General features: G+C 42.6%; 1 protein-coding gene across 1 annotated transcript; it reads right to left on the bottom strand.

The window, feature by feature from the left end:
• Positions 1-1,484: 1,484 nt before the first annotated feature.
• Positions 1,485-20,737, bottom strand: LOC108102390 (chaoptin). Its single transcript, XM_017207332.2, has 6 exons — positions 20,729-20,737; positions 18,771-19,518; positions 17,730-17,992; positions 6,176-9,098; positions 5,192-5,697; positions 1,485-4,597 (listed from the first exon to the last, which is right to left on the bottom strand). Exons 1-6 carry the CDS (start codon positions 20,735-20,737, stop codon positions 3,572-3,574), a joined length of 5,475 nt encoding a protein of 1,824 aa, XP_017062821.1. The 3' UTR covers positions 1,485-3,571.
• Between the last annotated feature and the right edge of the window lie 1,120 nt (positions 20,738-21,857).

The following is a 21,857-nucleotide window of genomic DNA, read 5'->3' as shown; positions in this document are numbered from 1 at the left end:
ACTGCATGACGTTTAACGAGGAATCGTGCTCAAGACAGCGGAAATTGCCATTGCCAAGGGAGACCGGTAGTGTTGAGTTGCAGTTCAAAGGAACTACTGACTGCCTTGCACAAAAACTGTGACAAGTGAGATTCTACTCTCAAATTAAATTAAAGTGCTATACCTCATGTGCAATTCCTAACAATTATATAATGATACAATAAAACTACCCTTTTCTACGGACACTTTAAAGATATAAGCGATACCCGGTTTGGAAGCCTTCCTTGGAAGAAGCGGAACAGAGGCGACATCATTGAGCGAGAAGCCATACTTTCGGCGGAGTGTTGTGAAATGTTCGGTATTTCAGGTTGTATACAAGGACAAAGCAGTTATAGTTAAATAAAAGAATGTTCAAAATAACATTGAAAAACAGATGGTTTTTTTGTTGAATTTTTATCGATTTTGGGATCGGCTTCAGATTAAGGATCATAATTCGCAGCTAGGGTCATCATCGAAGAAGAAGAAGAAGATTTCAAATTTTTAGCGGATGCTGTAAGTCAAACAACCAGAACATCTGTTTTAACTTGTTTTAAGAAACTCAAATGTTAATTGTACTTTGGTAACGAAATTAACTGAACAAAGTCGTTCGCTACAACTTCTTCATTTTGTTCTCAGCCTTGCGTTTCTAAGGGCTATGGAAAAGTTGAATCATTTAGTTAATCGAAATTGGGCACTGCTTTATACTGCTTTACCGAATTCTGGTACACAACGCCTCTTTGGTTTAGATTCCACGTAAGCGGTCGTGGCATGTTGGGAAAATAATACATTGAATAAATTTATAAATGATAAATTAAATAATTTAATTATAGTTGAAAAATTGTATAAGTCAAATGGCATTGGACATAGTTTGATTACATTTTGAATTATTGAATTTTTCAATCAATGCCTTTTTTATGCTTTTTTCATTGTTTACACGAAAAGCCGTAACTAACAAAGGGTTTAAGCTCTGACACAGAGCATTTGGACAAAGGGCTACAAAAACCAATAGATATGCCACGAAGCTGTGACTTGTACCTACAAAGTCAATTTAAGCATGATCGAGGCAGGGGTACTGTAGTATATATAATGTAAACGCTACTTTGGCTAGTAATCCTAATTAAGAGTAATACATATACTAAAAACACATCCCTAACAAAGATGATCAAAACAAAGATAATAATACGAGTATAAAGACGATAATAAGCAAGAAGAAAAGTGACAGTCGAGTATTAATAAATATTAAATAAATATTAAATATTTCTATAGAATTTTAACAGAATTATGTACAACAATTACTTACGAGTAATGGGAATGCATATGGATGCAGTATGTACAGGTTGTTGGCATACTGCACCACGTCGACCAGGGATGAACACTGGTGATGGAAATAACTGTAGGCAGTAGGCAAATACAATACCTCGCGCAAATATCCGCTGCAATCATGGAAAATGGAAAACATTGTTCGCTTTTGCTTGAAAGTTTCTTGTCATTTATTAATATTTTACTTTGTGTTGCTCGCCATATCATATATTTTTTTGGTTTTATTTTGTTACATTTAATGTAGGTTTGCTGTATGCTTGTATATTTTTTTACGTCTGCATTGGGTGTGTATTTTGTGTTCTTGCTCTTTATGTCCTACAATTGAACTTGAATGTAAGAAAATGGTTTTGGCATGGCAGCGAATGCATAATTTTGGCTTTCCGTAGAGCATTACAAAGCTTTGTTTAATGTTATCCATATTTTTTGTTTGGATGTTCTTGCCTTGTTTTTCTGTTGGTTTTATTTTGTCTTAAGTTCGACTTTTGATTTTGATTTGCATTTTGCGTTCCTACTCCTCTGGCCATTGTTATTGTTCGCTTCTTAGGTTAACATGCATACTATAGTTGTTGTTGTTGTTGTTGTGTTTTGCATATAACAATATTAAAATATTTGAGAAGCCCAGACACACAGAGCCGTACACAGGGAGAAAAGGAGTAGAGAGGATCTTTGATTCGGCCGTGAGTTCTGTGTGAATGTGTGTTTGTGTGGGTTTGATTTGATTTCATTTCTCTTAATTTTCTAGAAAATCTTTAGCCATTCTATTCTTATTATTATTTTGGATTGGTTTCTGCACTTGCCTCTGTTATTATGCGTAATTTATTTGCTAAAGTAATTAATTCCGTGTATTTCCATTCTCGACTAAAGCTTAACTCGTTTCCGAATCGAATAAAAGGAAAACGATATAGTTAACTATGAAAAAAAAAATGGTCGTCTATGTATGTATATGTATATGAAACTCTTTGAGTTTTGCTAACAATCCGCACTTACTCTAGTTAGTTTTATTGTTTATGTTTATATGATTAGTTAGTTACTTTTGGTAATATGTCCCGCCACTTTCATACCGAATTCTATAAATATTTCGTTTTTGATTTCTCAGCGTTCGGTTAAAAAAAAAAAACAAAAAAAAATCCACTCATACATTATCCTTTCACTACGTCTAGTTAAAAAAAATTGTCTGCGTGTGTGCTCTCCAATACAGTTCCATTGAGTATATATATATATATAGCCAAGTCCGTGTAGTTCTTATAAATAGCTTTATGGGGGAACCTTAATTTGATTTAGATGCAACATTTTCGGCTGAGATTTCGCATTGATTCCACTTTATTTACATTGAAAATTCCGCGATGCCTTCCGACTCTAGCATACTGCTCTACTTTCAATTGTCATAACTAAACGAACGTTGAACGCATCATCGAGATTATCACTAACCTAATTTTTCCTTTTTCTTCCCTTATCATTCCTTTTTATGGGCTTCATGGTTTATTTTTGTGTTTCGCTTTTTGTTTGTTTTGCTTTTGTAATTTAAATGCATTTGGGCGCAAGAAATGCTTTTGCATTCGGTCTGATGGATAAAAGTGTTGACTTCAATTGAAATATGAAATATGCGGGATTTTGCACTTCTTTTTTGGGATTGCAGCTTTGATTTGATGGGGTGCTGAAGTGGATGAATTCACTTAAAAATCCAATATACCTCGCCATCCAATTAATTATTAACGGATTTTGTTGCTGAATGCCAAAAATTTAGTCCACACATTCGGTAGATCCTCTGAAAACTCATTTATTCTCGACTGAGCCCGCGATTATTTTCGGTTGAGCTTAACATTAACGCTGTGCTTGCGGGAATTTAATGTTTTCTAAAGCAAACACACCTCTAAAAATGTCAAAAGCCTTAACGCGGCTTTAAGAATGTTTAAGTTTTCAAATTTGAAAACTCAGCATTTTTATTCTTGCATCTATTTAACTGAGTTTTACTATAAACATTGCTGATTGCCTAGTCCTGGCAACATTTTAGTGGGACTACGATTAAAAAATAAAGCAAAGAGTGCTATTACTTAAATAGAAACTGTTTATAAGACACAAAAGCCATGTGTGGACTCTTTAGGGCTCAACACGGAGAATACGAAACTAATTCAAGTTTTTAGAGGAATTAAGTTAATATTTTTAAAAACTTTTCAGCACCCCGCAACTCGCACTTAGACCTTTAATTATTTACTAAGCCCTGCTGTTTGTTAGACTAACACACGCTCAAGTGGCTCGTATTTAGCACCACTCCCGCCGCCATGTAACCGTTATTCTGTCGGTGGGCATGGGCGTGGTTGTGGTTATGGGCGTGTCCGCCGTCCAGGGAGGAGTCGGCGACCACCAAGCCCACGCCCACTAGGGGGCTGCATGCCTTGCCCAAGGTAACCCCCATAATTGGTACGCTCCCGATGGGCGTAGTGGCCGTTGTGGTGGTGGTGCCGGTGCCCGTGCCACCTGTGCTTAGGCTGGTCCCACTTATATGAGCACTAATGCCACTGGGCACACTGGACATGTGCGACGAGCTTCCAGTGTCGGTCGAATTATTTGTATTTGCCACAGCTGCTGCTGCCGCTGCCCCTGATGCCCCTGCATTTGCAGCGGTCCTCGTCAGCTCCTCGTTTGGTATGGAGAAGTGTCTGTAGGATATATACTCCGGTGGCAGGGCAGCCTGCCGCTTGGCGTTCTCAATCCGCTGCTTCTTCAGTTTCACATAGCTCAAAACCGAGATCATAACGATGAACACTATGATGCCCAAGCAACAGCCCACAATCAGGCCCAATCTTCTGGTCAGAATGGAGTGTATGAACCCATTGCTGGAAAGTCCGTTCTCGTCGGTGACCAAACTGGGCGTGGAGTCCAGGGTTTGCACATCCGTGCAGGCCGAAATGTGCGAGTTCTTAAGCACCTCTATCAGGGCATGGTCCATGCCGATGGCATTGTCTTGGTCCTGTTCTGCGTTCTGATTCTGGTTCTGGTCCTGGATCATTGCTCCATTGGCGTTCCGGTACTGCTGATGGTGGTGCTGATATGGCGAAAAGGTCTCCGGCAAGGGCGCCGACATCATCACCGACTCTTCCTCGCGCACGGACTCGTTGGCATGGAGCCGCTGCAGAGCGTTCGCCAGCGGCTCTGAGAGCCAATTACCGCTACCGATGACACAAATGTGATAGCGGGTATTCGGGCTCAACTTGGTTAATTTTGTCGAGCTGGCCGTCCCATTTAGCCGCTTGCCGTGGATCTGCGAAATAAATTGAGCAGGTTACAAGACGGTTATTGTCATCACCATACAGCCATTGTCGTTTTTATTCTTATTTTCATTTTCATCAGCACCGCCGATGTCGATGTCGACGCCATGTCGCTTTATTAAAAACTTTCCCTGCGGCCCTCCGCTTTCTACGGCCACAGTGGCGTCGTTGTTCGCGGTTTATCGATTCAGCACAGCTCAAAGCGTTAGAAATGTAAAGTAACGAGCGGACATTGCGGACAGTGCGGAGAGGTCGCGATCTGACGGGGGAAGTATCGACCGGTAAGTGGATAATTGGCAGAACGACCAGCCACTGAGGGAATTCGGACGAATTAGTAATAACATTTGGATATTTTCAAAAGTATATATGGGCATATGGACTTTATTATTCCATTTATTAGGAACACATTTTTAATACTTTTTAGAAATAAAAATTTTTGAACTGCACTGTATATACATATTAATGGACATATTTCCAGGAAAAATTATTTTATTTTTTCCTTGTAAATATTCAAGTTTCGGGTTGAGTTTGAAATGTACAATTTTGAATGTGTTTTAAAAAATTTTCCTGTGTAGAGTCGCACTTACCTCGTCCGTGGCGACGGGGAACCGCTCTCTGTCCCGGTCCCTCTCGCGTTCCCGTTCCCGTGCCCGCGGATCCTGTTCCCGATTCTGCTGCCTGATGAGGTCGTGGCCCCTGTCCCTGTGACTATCCCGCTCACGGTCCGTTGGAGATCCGGCCGAAACGAGCCCGTCGCCGGTGGCGTGGTAAACAATCTCGAAGCCATTAAGGCCCAAATGGTCGCGGCTCTGCCAGGACACGACTACCGAGTAAGGCTGGATGTCCTGGATGGCCATTTTGGGTATTAACGGAGCGTCGCAGAACTGTTGCGGCTCCATCCGACCAAACACCTTGCCCCGGAGCTCAGTTGGGTGTTCGCACCTTAGGTAATTAATGGAATCGCCACTCGGCCCGCCACCCATCCCACGGACTCCTCCTCCTGCGCCGGGGCTCGTAGAAAGCGACCATTTGCGATGATCCCGCAGCCATTCCCACAGCTTCTGGGCATCACAGCTGCAATGCAGTGGATTCTCTGAAACGAGCACGCAATAAGCAACGAATTGGCCATGGCAATAGTGCACAGGGTGGGAAAAGGTGTAGTTTTACGATGCAAAACCAAGCCATAACTGTAAATGATGGTTTTCACAGAATTGCTTTTTATTTTTCCAACATAGTTACTTATTTTGTTCAACAAAAAATCTATGTAATGAATGTTTTTATTGAGAAAAAATCGGAACCGTTTGACCTGTACTTTTTCCCAGTGTAGTACAACACACAAAATCAAATGAAGCCAGCTAAGCCAATTGTATGAAAATGGGAGCCATGTGCCACGCTTTGCTCCATGGTGATGATAACAGTGGGCCAATGTGCATTTTGTTGGAAAAGTGCAAATAATACAAACATAAATCTAATATTTAAGCATTTTCAAATATATAAAATGGGTTAATAATTAGGTTATTAGCTAAATATTCTGCATAATATGAACCTGTCAATGCGTGCAGAGTGCTTACCTTCTAGTTTAAGCGTTTTTAGATTGGTCTCCAGGGGCCTCAGTGGATCTAAAGGCACCAGCTCAAAGTAATTTTTACGAAGATCCAAGACATGCAGTTTCCTTAGAAACCGGAAGGCGTCGTTCGACAGGACCGTCATCCGGTTGCCCATGAGCAGCAGCTCCAACAGACCATGCAGGTTTCTAAAGGTCTTTTTTGAAATCCGATCCAGCTGGTTAAAGCTCAGATCCAGGGTTTGCATTTCCGAAAGATCGGCACTAAACTCTTCCAGATCCTTCAGGGTGTTATGCGAAATATTGAGGAAGCGGAGCAGTCGAAGTCCCTGCAAACGTTCTTTGGGAAGCATTTCCAGCTCATTGACACTCAAGTCCAGAGTAAGCAGATTGGTTAGAGACTTGAAGGCACCCGGGGAAATTCTGGTTATTCTGTTATTTACCAAGTGGAGGTGCTGCAATGCCTGAAAGGCTTCGAAATCCTTTGAAGTGAGTATGGAAAGGTTTGTCTGGCAGATATATAGCTCCTTGAGGTAGGGATACCTCTCCTCTTTGACAGTGTAAATCCTATTAATAGGGTTGCCAGTCAAGTTTAGCCAAGACAGACGCGGTATTGAAACATCCGACAAAGCTGAAGAGGGTATCTGCAGAAATCGATTACTGGACAGGTCTACCTTTTGCAAATTTATCGAGTGACGCAGGAAATTGGCTGGCAAAGAGAGTAGCAAGTTTCCACTCAGGTCGACACTATCCAATTGAGTTAGGTTAACGGCATTAAAGCCGCTTAAGGCTGTGATCTTGTTTTCCCGCAGTATAAGTTGTCTGAGATTTAGGGTTCCGCTAAGTTTAAAGAAATCTATGGAGGACAATTGGTTTCGAGCCAAGTCTAGGCTTTCCAGAGTGCTCAGGTTATAGAGAGCTATGTGCGGGAACTCGGTAAGTTGGTTTCTGCAAAGCTTCAGTTCCTTGAACACATTCAGGCCACTAAAGATGTTGCGATTCATCTGGGAGAGCCTGTTGTTGCACAGGTCCAGTCTTACCAAATTTGTGTTCTTGGCAAAGAGTAAGTCCGGAATTTGTCCCAAGCTGCAGTTGGACATGGAGAGCTGCTGCAGAGATCGCAATCTATCAAAAATTCCTGTCATAATGCCACCAGATCCGTCATGACTGAAGTTGTTATGACTCAACAGCAGTCTTCTTAGATTTGGTATATCTAGCTTCTGAATATCCGCTGTATTCAGCTGGTTTCTTTCCAGATTTAGCTCATAAAGATTGATCAGCGACTTAAAGGCATGTTGTTCCAGTTTCCTCAGGGAGCAATTGGCCAAGCTCAGAGTATTCAAGGGTAGTTCATCCAAAAACACATCGCTTGTCAGTTGCACTAACGGGTTATGGGACAGGTCCAAGGACTTGAGATTTTTCAGCTTGGCAAAGGCATACCCTTCGATGGCCTCTATGTGATTGCGAGATAGACTGAGTTCCTCGAGGCCCAGGAGGTGTGCGAAATAATCCCTTCTTAGTTGCTTCAATTGATTGCCACTCAAATCAAGAAATTGCAGGACTAACAGGTTGGCAAACGTCTCCTTTTCTATATCTCTGATTCTGTTGTCGCTCAGATACAATCTTCCCAGCTGCGGAGTATCGGTGAAGAATGATTTTTCCACTCTGGTCAACTGATTGTCTTTCAGCCACATGATTTGCACCTTTTGCTGTCGGCGGAATGTGCGCGGATGGACTTTGTGCAGGTAATTGGCCTCCAGCTGCACAGAAAGTAAAGATGAGTTGTCTTCTGGAAAAATGTCTTCTAGCACTGTTAGTTGGTTATCCTGGAGATTAATGTGCTGCATATTTTCTAGAGTGTGAAAGGCTTGGGGCTCGATATCCTCAATGCTGTTCTTCTGGATGTGCAGCTCCTGAAGGGCAGGAAGTGGTTCAAACACGCCCTTCCTCACCCGGCGGATGCGATTGTTGTGAAGTCTCACCTCACGCAGGTGCTCCAACTTTCGGAACATGCCTATCTCCAAATCCTGGATTTCATTATTATCCAAGGACAAGGATGTAAGCTTGGTGCTCTTGTCAAACAGGGTGACGGGTAAGAGAGGTATGAAGTTCGACCTTAAATACAGGTGATCGAGGTTAACCAAAGTGCTAAATACATTGGGGTCTACGTGAGCTATAGCGTTAGACTCTAGATAAATGACATCCACATTTGAGGAGTTGGTAAACGCATCTGCTGGTAGCTCCAGAATATTGTTTTCACTCAGAAAGACCTCCCTCAGCTGGGGCAAGTCCGAGAATACGCCTCCTATAGCGTGTATATGATTGTGGCTGAGATCCACCGTTTGAAGTCTCTTATTCCTTTCAAAAACCTTAGGATCCAATGTTATTATCCTGTTGTGCGACATGTCCAGGGACATTAGTTCACGCAGGCTCTTGAAAGCCTCCGGCTGGACCAACTCTATTTGATTGGCGTAAAACGAGAGTGTTTTCAGTTGGGGAAATGCCCTGAAACAGTCGTCTCCGATCTCGGCAAACTGATTGGAGCTCAGGTCCAGGAAAATTAGGGATGGCAGCTGGAACGCAGTTGCTGCCGCCGCCGCCGCCGAAGCATTATTGGTGGCCAACTGAATGTCCCCGTAGAAGGTGGAAATCCTGTTGTTTGAGAGCCGCAAAATGCGCAAGTGGTCTAGTTTCCGGAGAGCCATCAGCGGAAAGGTGCGCAGTCCGTTCTCCGACACGTCTATCTCCTGCATGCATTCCTCCAGTCCGGCGAAGGCGTGCTCCGGCATTCCTTGCAGCCGATTTCCCTTGAGATTAAGTTTGGAAAGCCGCAGTCCATAGAAGCTGTAGTCCTCTACTCGCACGATCTCGTTATAGTCGAAGTCCAAGGCCGTCAGCTTCTGCATCGAACTCAAGGCGCGTGACGGCATCTGGAAATAAGAAAAAGGATTTTAAGTTTAAAATAACAGCTTCAATGAGGGCTTTATATGACTTTGCTCTATACTGTGCATCTTAAAAGTTAGCGAGGTCGGCCTCTATCTTTATATAACTCTATATATTATAACAGTACCAGTAACGGGTATAAAAACATATAATTTAGATGATGGACATTTCTGTCCCGAAAGCAAAGTCAACATACTACATACATAGGTATGGCCCATGTAGCGTTTGCTTTTTGAACTATCGATAATTTTGACTTTGACATTAGACTAGATTCAGTTGGTTCCGCAGCTTAAGCCGAATGACCATTAAATGCGTTTTCGATTCGCGAAATGGGCTCAGGAGCGCTTGGTTGAAGATTTTTACCGAAAACTCGTGTTTTCTGATGAGGCTCATTTCCACCTCGGTGGTTATGTTATAAACAAAACTGTCGCATTTGGGGTTCAAAAAATCCACACGTCGTCTTGGAGATGTTAATGCATCCACAACGAGTGACTGTTTGGTGCGGTATGTGGTCGGGTGGCATCATTGGACCGTTTTTTTTTTGGTGTCCGCTATGGTGGCATGTTGGAAGACTTTTTCTTTCCCCGAATGAAAGAGGAAGACATAGACGACATATGGTTCCAGCAGGACGGCGCTACGTGCTACACAGCCAACGTCACAATTGATCTTTTGCGCGGTACGTTGGAAAATCGCATAATCAGCCGAAACGGCGATGTCAACTGGCCGCCTCGCAGCTGCGATTTGACCCCGTTGGACTATTTTTTGTGGGAGAGACGATTGATGACCTAAAGCACGACATTGAAGTCGCCTTCACTGTTATTGAGGGCCATACCATTGAAAATGTGTTTAAAAATTGGGTCGACCGAATGGGCTACTGTAAAGCCAGCCGAGGCAGTCATATGAACGAACTGGTGTTTCATACATAACCGTTATGTTGATACTATCCAATACAAACTTTTGAAAAATATATACTCTTTTTTTTTTAAACTCAAATCTTCCGTGGGCCATAATACCATACCATACCATAATTACCTCCATAAAAAGCCACTGATTTGAACATAAATACGTATTTGCTAATTTAGCAAGCGGAGAGATGAATCAAACTTTGGAGAAGTGCTACAGAAAGCGTTTGGCAAATACACATACAAAAGTATATGACTCTAAAGAGTGGCTAAAAATTCAGGGATGGTCAAAGAAACATTTTAAGAGCGCTTTTAGTATTCGTCGTACTTCGTGGGGTAAGGTTTTTGGTATCCACAAGAGGTTATCCACGAAAGAAGCTAAAGGGGATGACCACTGGGTCTGGGTAAAAAAGGCTCCCCCTGGTGACGACCATGTTTGACATCGGAAGGATGTGTTTTAATTTCCTTGTGTGTGCATAAGGTGAGGTAATGTTTTTAGCCTTTATTACCCATTCTTTGGTCAATAAAATCTTCGTTTGTATTGCATTGTATTGGATATACAGGGGGCTTAATGGACGTCTGGCTGTCTCCTGGCTTTCCCAGTTCAATCTTCCTTTTTCCAGAGTTGGTTCTACTCTATGGCGCTGTCTGCCTAGGGCGAGGGCGATTTGGGGCCCTGATATTTTTCGTACCGTGGCGACGAGCGGGTACGAGGTCGGGAAAGGGAGCGTGAGCGGTGGCTTCGATTGAAGCGCGACCCAGACTTAGAGCGAAAACGGGTGCGCGAACGGGATGTCGATCTAGAGCTGGACATCGAGCGGGAGCGCGAGCGAGTCTCACAGTGATGGCGCCGGCTGCGATTGACCGGGGAGTAGCGACGGTATTGGCGCCACGGGGCCTTTAGCATGCTTTCCTGAAAGGCGGACACTGTGATCCGCTTGCCGTCGATTTGCCCACCGTTCATGTGCTTGATGGCACAGGCACAGTCCTCGGGACGTGCGTACTCTACAAAAGCGTAGCCACGCCCCTGACGCCCCTGGAAGCGGTCCATGGGAAAGTCAACCGCCGTAAGGGCGCCAAAGTGTCCAAAGATCTCGGTGATGTGCTCCTTGGTCACTTGACGCGTCAGCCCCTTGATGTGCAGACGCACAATCCGTACAGGTTGACCAAAGTGGTGAAAACCCCTTGCGTTTCGATTAGCGTTTTGGTTGGCATCACCGTCCGAACCGTTGAAGTCTTTTGCACCGCCTCGGCCTCTTTTTCCGGAACTATCATTTCGCCGCGGGCTCCTCTCGTAGTCTTTATAACGTCTGCTTTCCCCACTCGACTCCTGACGACTCGGTGCCGGAGTTGGTGGCGTTTTAGGTCCTTTACGGGGTCGCTCAATGATCGACGACCTACCCCTGGAGTTCGAGCGATGCGTCGATGGGTCCTTCGCTGTCGGAATATTGGTATTGGCATTCCCATCGACGGAACTCGAGTTGAAGTCGTCTGAGCGGCTCGAAATAACGACAGGTTTAGACTTCGAGGACTTGCTGGCTGAAGAATTATCACTGGCGCCCTTGGCGGCCTGACGAGTATTGGCGGAAGATGTGGATCCACCTGTCTTGGGTTTGGTGCTTCCACTAGAGTGACAGTCGGCTATGGCAGTGGAGTTTGCAATGGTCTTGGTGATCGTTATTGTGCTGGACTGGATGATGGCCTGGTTGTGAACGCCAGAGCTGCTGGTGGCCGAAGAGGTGGCGCGCGAGCTGGGGCAGCGATGGCGTGACCTGCGCTGATCCAATGCCGTGCCTTGACATAGTCCAGCTGACATGGTGGTCGGTGCTGGAACTGGAGCCGGAACTGGCGCCGGCACGGGCTGGGGATGGTAGTTATGCGAATGGGATTGAGGATGCGTCTGGGACTTCGGCAACAGGACAGCAGGAATGGCTGCTGGAACGGGCAGGGGAACGGGTGCCGGTATCTGAATGACTCCTGGGGTCGGGCAAGCATTTTCCTCCTTGACAACAGCTGCCTTGAGAGAGAATCCGACGCGTTGCCTTTTCCTGGCTAAACGCCTCGAGGAGCGTCCGTGATCCGAGTGGCAGCGACGGCTGCCGTGCCGACGACGGTGCGAATGGCGTGGATGATGGTGCCGCCGATGGCGACGATGGTGTCGGTGATGGCAACACGAGTGCTTGGAACGCTCAGACTTCTTGGCGCTGCCTTCCGGCTCCAATTCGCTCCCGCTGGACGAGGAGCTGCTGCTGGTGCTGCTGGAGAAGCTTGTGTAACTGGAAGATCCGGTGGAAGTGTAGCTTGAATCCGAGTAACTGGAGTCGCTACTGCCTCCTTCACTAATATCCCTGGCATTCGAGGGATTTTGCGAACGGTTCCTTACGTGGGTGACATCTACTGCTCCGGCTAACTCTCCGTGATCCATACGGTCCTTGCGCTCCCGGCGATCCCTCTTGTGCAAATGGGACTCCCTACCATCCCGCATGTCAGCTGGCTCACCCTCCTCCTTCGGCTTGGTAGGCTGCACCCTGCTCATTGTCCTCAAGTTTATCGTTGTACTACTCAAGATAAAAGAATTTGCCTTAGCTTGAAAAAGTTTTTTTAGTTTTTCAGAGCTGCTGCAACGTTTTACACACTTCAAGGATTAATGTCAAATTGACTGTGCCGGCGTGAATTAAAATTTATCGGCAACTGTCATTGCAACCCGTGTGACCAGATAGTTCTACTCGATTAGGGCTAAAGCTTTTTAAAGCCCAGTGTGAAAAAACGAACCTCCAAAATCTTACCAAAGTACTATAAAGTACTTTGTATTTTTCCATACTAACAGTAAGTTGCAATGTAGAATTCTTTCGGTAAGCTTACCCATGGGCTGCTGAAAACTTTGGTCTTAAAGTGTGGATGTGGTTCTTTTCGTATGGTTGTCAGATGGCAACGCTGTACATTCTTAGATTGAGAAGGTTAAGGCTATTCCTTTTAAATGACATTGAAATTTATATTTAAACATTGTTTGCAATTTATGCGTTAAGGAAGGATACCACGGAGAACATTCAGAGTACTTAGCAAAGACCCAGAAATCTTTTGGAGCAAAAAGAATGAAAGACGATAAGTTTCTAGGCACTGATTTTAGAGATGTACAGTGGATCCAAGCTTATTTCGTGCAAGAAAAAATCGAAGTTTATATTTGATACTGCTACTAAGCCAGCAGAGATACCACTGTATATTGGTATCCACTGTATATTATAAGCACCCAATGTCATAATAGTTCGAAGTTAATGAGAAGATATGTATCTAGGCTTTACAAGGTAGCCAGGGGTAATACGTATGTTAAACATAAAGCTGCGAGGGTTACAAATGGGAAAGGTAAAACACGAAAATTCGATACAAAGGAAACCCTTAAGCTTCAATCCTTTTACTTTTAAAAGATTAGCCAGTCAGAAGTTTCTGAACACCCCTATTGTTTTCCATTGCTTTTACTACTACAAATCACATAATTTGTTTCACGTGCTTATCACGTTGATACTATTTTGCAAATATCAAAAAAAAAATTAAACATAAATAATTATCCAAGTGAATACAGTCGATTGAATTCAAATTCGTTCTGTCCATTAAGTATCCTTTGTATATACATATGTACTTAGATACATAAGTGCATATGTCCTAATTGTTTTTCTTGCAGCTTTGTAGATATACTTTGTTGTAAAAATTTAAATGTTTTGGAAGAACGCTTTGATAACTACCAATGCCAACTGAGGCCGAGCCCTGGAAAATATTTCCTCGTTATTTGTTTGAATGTCTATTCGAGTGGAGGGGCTTTTACATAATTGCATTGATTGAGCAGAGTTTCCACCACACTGGCCGCATGTGGGTGAGCACCACTGTATGCGAAGGCCGAGGGATCGAAGGATCGAAAGAATGCAGACGCATGTCACCTGACATGGACAAAGCGAATTACGGCCTTTTAATTAATGTACTGACATGGAAATTTGTGGCAGTCGATTTTAATTTATTGAACCTTCGCAGTCCGCTTGGCGCCTCGTGAACGCGACCGGGGCATCGAGGAAGCCCAGGACATGCGACACCGCCCCGACTCAACCAAAATTTATGGCTAGTGGCTGCCCAGTGAAAAAATTGTCCTCCATAAAATGATATTTATTTTTATTGTTGGCACATTTTGAAATATTTATGGGCATTTTGAATTCCAAAGACAAGCGCAAAAAAATATTATCTGCTTTCCAGACTCTAATCTCTTATCACGGGTCGTTTCTTGGGGCACAAGGTCCACTGGCGCTACTGCCTCCAGTAATCCTGCGGCACTGTCTGATGCACGTCTCGCGTAAAGTAACTCCCTTCCGGCATTCCTGCGGATGAAGTTTTGCTGAGGTCCTTGAGGGTGCAGCAGCGAGGAGGTCGCACTATGCTGTCGCCCTCAATGGCAACCACAAAGGTGACTATCACTAGGACAACGCTCAGTTTCGACAATATAGAGTGATATAAGTTGATTTGTGCTCTTCTCAAGTTTTCTCGAATGAGTGCTTACTTTTTTCCCAATGATCTGGGTCCTTATAAGTCTTCGGCGCTTAAGCAATCAGGTGGCTATTTTTCACTTGTCATAAGATGAGCGATCTTATTAAGCAGATGCCTTTGTGGCTTACTCCATATGGCTTACGGATCGGTGAAGTCGTTTTATTTTTAGCCAACTTAAGGATATTTATTTTTATTCAACAAAGCCTATTAAATAATCATGAGTTCCTATCTAGGTAGTTGTTTTGATATCAACAAAATAATGTACATACATATACAGTCGGAACATAATTTATTCGTAAACCCATGAGTAAATTATGTGCAGACTGTATATAATATACATATATTGTATTGAAACCACCAAGGACAAAGACAATGTTATGGCAAAAGGTATACCCTGGATTATAGGTAGGAGGAAGTTTTGATCTCTAGTTTGTAGTGAATTATAAAATTCTATCAATATTTATTTATTTGTAAAAAACCTCAAAATTAACAAAAGTAATAGTTTTTTTAAGTAAGTATTTTGTTTTTATTTTCCCCATCGCGGATTTTGGCTTCCTTACGGTGTTCTGTGTTTGGCCCATCGCCTTGTAGTCTGAGGTTCCCTTTTCAATAAGAATCTCAAGCGTTTCTAGAACATCCACCCTTAACTTCTTGTATTGCCAATGAAGCCCTTTTCTGGAGAGCTCCCACAATTTGATCGGAAACATGTTGCTTCTTATCAGTTGCCAGCTGCTTAACCAAAATTACCAAGAAACGGCGATTAACTAGAAAGGGGACAACACCTGAAGCTATAGAATCTAGAGTCTTGAACAAGTAAAGGTCTCTTGGTTCTTTTCAGCCCCTTAGAAATGCTTTTTAAGTAAGCTAAATAGTAACTCTGATGTATTACATTTCGCTGTTTTTGTAAATGACTTTGGTCTCATGAATTTTGTTACTTATAGTTTTGACTATTTATCTGGTAGTAGGCATCAACTGGCTCTATAAGACGGCTTTTGGCCATAAACGGCAAGTGTATGAATTGACATCACTTTAAAAATCACATTAAATAAGTTTATAAGTTTCACTGTGAGACCATTTAACCCAATGCGTTTTTGATTTTTTTAGTTTTTTTGCCAAATAAATTTCCATGAAAATATGATTTTAGCCGCCGCTGTACTTTGGTTGGCTTTCTATCCTGTCTATGGAAGATTGGATTTATTTTCTACCTCGATTGCTTAAAGCTCTTCTCCGCACATATAGCCTTCTCTGTCGGTTCCTCTGCAACTATCTCTTTCTTTGCGTTTCCGACTGGCCGATTTCGCCAGTTGGGTTTGCCTGCAAATTATTTGATTGAACGCAATTTTTTTTGGCTTTGGCTCGTTTGTTATTCGGCGGCGGCGGCAAATTACTTTTTATGGCTGGCGGCGGGCTTTTCACTTCCCATTTGCCATTTCCCTGCCCATTTCCCCATTTGCCATTTACCACTTGCCACTCGCCCCTGTTGAATGCGAATCGCTGGATTCAGGATATAGGATGCTGCCGTTGCCGTTGCGGCGGCTGTTTTTCCAAATTTAATGGCTTAGAAAGTCATTTGCATTTTTTGGTTACCCAACTTTGTTTAACATTATTCGGCGCCGTATGTTGCCGCTGAATGTGGTGCTGAGTTCCAGTTCCTAATTAGCTTCAGCAAAACCACCTAGAAATGCATTTTATGCGGCAGGGCTAAAAGATTTTTTCATAAGTAAATATCACACGACTTAGTTGCATAGTTTGATTCCTGGTTCGCTGGAAAGTTGGCAGCACATTCTCTCAAAACTTTTTGTGGCTTTCTCTTTTATGTAAAAGCTAATAAGTGAGTTAAGAGACTGTTAAGTATTTTTGATTATCAGCCATATACGTGCATATAGTACTCGTATATCAACCATAATATTTATAAGAGTTTTGCTTCGCTGAGCAATTCATGATTTCTGTAGTAACTAAATTTATTTTCTTTTTTAAGTGAATATATTTTCTATTAAAAATAAAAACATCTAAGATTATTTTGACTATAAAATAAAAAGTATTCATTAAGGTTTTTTTTACTTTGCTCCTTTTATCAGTGCTTAGAAGTTGTCTTGTTTTTATATATAAATTTAAAGAAACTAATCCAGCTGAATTTTCCATGGGGAGGAGAAAATGGAGAAAGGAGAAAAGCCCTGGTGAAGCCCTGGGACATACAAAAACCATTTGTGACAATTTTAGTATTATTAATAAATATGCAAATGTATGGTCTAATTTTTTATCTTATATTATCACTAGTAAGTCTTTCTTCACCAAGCTTTGCAAAGGTGACAACAGTAAATTTGTATGTATGTGTATACTCGTATGACTTTCATGCTCTAAGATTGAAAGAAAACAAAATAAAACTTTTTAAGATTTGTATAATTTAAAAAATGTTAAAAATTAAAAACATTGTCTGGTCAATAATAAACTTTAATGCTTTTTATACCCGTTACTCGTAGAGTAAAAGGGTATACTAGATTCGTTGAAAAGTATGTAACAGATAGAAGGAAGCGTTTCCGGCCCTATAAAGTGTATATATTCTTGTTCAGGATCAATAGCGAAGTCGATTGAGCCATGTCCGTCTGTCCGTCTGTCCGTCCGTCCGTCCGTTCGTCCGTCCGTCCGTCCGTCCGTCCGTCTCAGTACTTTTATCCGACCACACCCACCCATACGCCCACCAAGCTCAAAAGAGCTTTCGCATTTTTAAGAAAACCTGATATCTCGGTAAGTATAAGTGATAGAACGTTCGGATTAAGCATATAGGTTTTTATGATACTCCAAACGCGAAGTGTTTTTCCCATCTAGTCACGCCCACCCTAACGCCGACAAAACCCGGAAAACCAAAAATGCAAAAATCTCGGGACCTATAAGAGCTAGAGTTGTGCTTAAAAAAACGTATTAAATAGATGCCACTGCAACTTGTCACGAGTTTTCATCCAGCCACGCCCACTCTAACGCCCACAAACCGCGGAACACTATGGAGTCTATAAGTATAAACACTTTTCTCCAAAACAATGTGTGTTGCATACTTTTTTTGCTACTACTATTTTCCGTCTAAACACACCCTTACTCGAAAACAAAAATTTTACAGATCTTTTTTACAAAAAATTACATTTATCACTTTTTGATGTAGCCCACTGATCTAAAGTCTTACGATATATTTTAACTCACCTGCGCTAGTTTGCCATTGACAATGCTGAGGGACTCCAGACTCGAGCGGACATTGCGCAGACTGTTGTCCTTGAGCGCCTCCAGGTGCGAGTGGGAGAACTGCAGGTGGCGGATGTGGGTGCCCTGCTGGAATACGTCCTGCGAGAGGGACGTCACGGAGCGGTCGAAGTCGTAGATGGACAGCGAGTGGATCGGCGCCGATATTCGCTCGAGGGTCGAACGCAGTGATATCGCCGTCGTGCCGGGACACTCCAGGAATAGTCCTGCGAATCGGATGAATTAATCATGTGGTTATCGCCGGCGGGTAGAAGCAATTTGTGCATTTTAATTAGTTCCACTTTGCCCATCAAAAGAGCTGTCCTAGCCAGTCGATTGTAATTCATATTATTAGTCTCCCCAGTTGAACAGCCTGTCATACTCGTTTCTCCCGACGCCCCCAACTTCTATACAAATACCCCAACAGCCCCTCCTAGTACTTCCACATTCCAGGTGATAATTAATATTCAGGAGTGTGTGAGGACAATGTAGCTCGACAGGAACATTGCATACATCTCCCTGGGTTGTTGGCCAAAATCAAAGAAAATTGTGTTGTTTTCGTCTAAATTAATTTCGAGCACTGCACTGCTCATCTTTGATTGTACTAGTCTAATAAAATAATACCCATAATAATAATAATGTGTAATATCGATGGCTGGTTGTTTGATTATGTCCCCTAAATGGTTTCTATGGGGAATTAAAATCAGGAATTAAAATCTGATTGCCTCTGAACTCTGATATTTTGGTCTCTAAGAGCTGATAAACTGGGCCCACTGCCTATACCTCTTTGGTTGAGAGAGATTTTTAACACAAGTTGAGCTGGATCGCTCGAATTTCCAATTTAAGCTTAGAAATCTGTGCAATAAAACCTTAATTTCTAGCTCTTATAAGCAAGTAATATATACATAGCTCCTTCTGTACTGGGCATCAAATAGTCGTTGGCCAGGTGTTGGAGCTGTCCGCACGTCCTGCGTTTAATTAGTTCGCCCGACCGTTCGCACTTACCATCCTCGAATTTGTAGCAGGGACAGGCGGTGTTGTCAAAACTGGGGCACTCGATACCAGCCGCTCCGCCTACACCACCCCCGCTGAGACCTAGACCAGGGACAACGCCCAATGAGGCTGTTGCTCCGACTCCTGCTCCGGCTCCAAATTCACTGCCGCCTGCGCCTCCACCCATTTCCGAGAAGAGAAGCTCACGTGCCACACCTTGGGCACTGGAGATCCTGGCCGAAGGTGTCATCGAGGCTGCGATGCCCGGAGACAGCAGCAGGACAACCGGGAACAGGGAAAACAGGACCGACTGCAACCGCAGGACATGCTGTTGCACGCCGGCAACATAATTGCGATTTCGTCGGTGTTTGTGTTTGCCTTTGCATTCGGTGTCCGCCAGCTTGGTCTGCTGTTCGTGCTCCGTGGCAGCCGCCGCCTCTTCATTTGTCCCCATCGCCATTTGACGTCCTTGTTCCTGGCGCTGATTATGGTGCTCCTGCAGCTGCTGGTGGTGTTGTTGCTGCAGTTGTGGATGTTTCTTGTTGTGACGTTTAGCTCGTTGTTTTTGTGGGATGACCCTCCCCCTATTCTCCGATATCTTTTCCTTTTCGAGGACTGCCGCCTGTCCGTTTGTTGACTTCGTGCATTTCGCTAATAAGTTTACCAGCATTGCTGTTGTTCCTAAATTGCTGCCGTTGAACAATTTCCTTGTAGTCCTTTGTCTCTGATCCTCTCCCTGTCCCAATCTTTGTCCTTGTCTCTTTCAGTTTGTGTATCCCCTACCCTTTCAGCCAGTCTGAATCAGCGTTGATGTTTTCCTGTTGCCATATCCCTGCAAAATGGAAAGATCGGGTAAAGTAAGAAAGTATTGATATAAAACATTTTTTAGAACTTTACATTTATAGGGGATTTCCGTGTTGCAATGGAAAGCTAAGTTAAAACTGTAAATTATAAACACATTCCTGAAATGCTGAAACTCAGCAAGAAAAGTAAATAAATCAATCATGGAAGAACTTAAGCAATGGCAAGTTCTAGCTATCATTAAAACCACACCACAGCGCGAAGACCAAAAACCGGCTGGAAATTAAAGAACAAGTTAAAAATGCAATTAAAGTGCTAATGCAAAAACGCCATTAGAGCTTAATTATACAGCAAATTAATAGTTCCATACTCATGCTAGTGACTGTGGAGTATGGTGGCAGTCCTAGCCCATTTCACAGGATTGCCATCCCGTCGACTCTTTTTGCCCTCTTATGGTGACAACGCTGGAACTTTTTTTTGTCATACTTGCATCTTTTGTATTACGAAATATTTTCCTGAATGTCCTTTCAGCAGTTTGCCACTTTTTGTCACTCTTAAACTTCGTTTACTTTTTACTTTCCCGAAAGGAATGCCCAAACTTATATCCCATGCTTTATTATTACAGTATAACTTATAGCGAGACAGCCGTTTTCTAATTAATGCCTTTTTTGCCTTTTACCCGTCAATTATATTCGAGGGCCATTTAATGACTTTCAAATTATGACAGCTAGCGCTCCAAAGGACCCCCGCTGGCTGCCCGCCGTCTAAACCAGCAATTTCCTTTGGCAAAGCAAATAAAAAATGCCAGCAACAGCAGCTAAATATTAATAATCATGAACTTCCGGCTAGCTAAATGATAGTGAAACCAGAGTGGAAGAGCCCGGAAAATGCTTGTGTTCTATTAAAATAGGTCATAGAAATATACGTTATTAAAGCCATGCTAATGCCAAAAGCTTTTCCTGAAAATATGTGCATTTACTTTTAATCCGATTTGAAAATGCCACTTTGAGGGGCCCTAAATTCCTACTTCATTGGTATACCCAACCCTTTTCGCCCATCAAAAGCTCTCAAATTGTTAGATTTCAAATATATTATATTTAACAAAATCTATGCACACATTTTTCAACTTTTTAAGTTAAGTTGTTAAGTTATTAAGAGTAAGCACATACATCACACATAGTGATATTAAGTAATGGAAATTGCTTCTTCCTGCACCTACAGGAGCTGAAGCTTTCTGGGTTCATTGAAGATGCAGTTAAAGTCAATGTCTGATCAGTTTGTTGTAAAGGCAAATCGGGTGTCCCCATTTATATTATTTGTCTGATTGGGAAACAGCGGTTAGAGAAGAGGATTCTCTTCCACTCCCTTGCAACGGCCTCACCTGTCTCTTGCAGGACTGCATGCCCCCTGGCAATCCACCACGAATTTCATCCCCTGGCTCGCGGCGTTTTCAATTAGTGGTCATGACAACTGAAGTTTTTACCGCCGCTTCTAGTTTATTTTCTCATTAACCGGCATTCATTTGAGTTTAGTTTTCCGAGCTTTCTCAGTCGCAACAGTGGTCAGTTGGCTGGCAAATCACTCCGCCTCGCAGTCGGTCGTTTAGTCAGTCAGTCAGCCATACGTTTAAGCTGAACTCGCATTTGCGGATAATTAAAAGTTAATTGAGTAACAACAAAGGCTCGTAATGTAATTGCTTTCGTCGTTGCCGAACGAAATTGAAATTATGACCATGGCAAGGTGATGAAATCAAATATGCAGTGGCAATTTATTTAACGCGGCCAAATCAATAAATTGCCATATGAATAAATGAATGCAAAACTTGGCTGTCATTAAACAATTAAAAGCGTTTTCTGTTCAACCGGAGAAAGCTGCCAAGGGCCAAAGGTTTTCACAAATATTGCCGCATTTATTTTTTATGCCCAGGATGCTGTTTAAAAACGTTAAAGTTATCAGAGGTTAAGTTTTTATTTTGTTATTAGTATATTAGTAAAAATTCGTTAAAAAAATGCCCATAAATGACACTCCAACGGAGTGCTACATATTTTAATTAGTTTTGTTCTTTTTTTTCAATTTCATTCAGCTCTAAATGCGGGTATAAAATATTCGTGGTAAAGTTTATAAGCGTTTCTGGCTCTGTAAAGTATTCATACTCCTGATCAGGATCATTAGCCGAGTCTATTTAGCCTCTCCGTATAAAGTTAGTTTTGGACTTAAAACTTTTATTTCCTTAGTTAATACCTATTTTTCCAAATCGGAACAAATTGTCACAATTTATTAACTAAGACATATAGGCCA

Source organism: Drosophila eugracilis, unplaced genomic scaffold, assembly GCF_018153835.1.
Source record: "Drosophila eugracilis isolate 14026-0451.02 unplaced genomic scaffold, ASM1815383v1 contig_1963, whole genome shotgun sequence".
Classification (NCBI taxonomy): domain Eukaryota; kingdom Metazoa; phylum Arthropoda; class Insecta; order Diptera; family Drosophilidae; genus Drosophila; species Drosophila eugracilis.
This window is presented reverse-complemented; position numbering and strand designations above follow the sequence as displayed.

Excerpts from the sequence above, each read along its gene's own strand:
- LOC108102390 (XM_017207332.2), bottom strand. Across the intron at positions 9,099-17,729 it reads TCAATGGCAAACTAGCGCAG|ATGCCGTCACGCGCCTTGAG; the intron begins GTGAGTTAAAAT and ends TCTTATTTCCAG. Across the intron at positions 4,598-5,191 it reads TCCCCGTCGCCACGGACGAG|ATCCACGGCAAGCGGCTAAA; the intron begins GTAAGTGCGACT and ends TTTATTTCGCAG.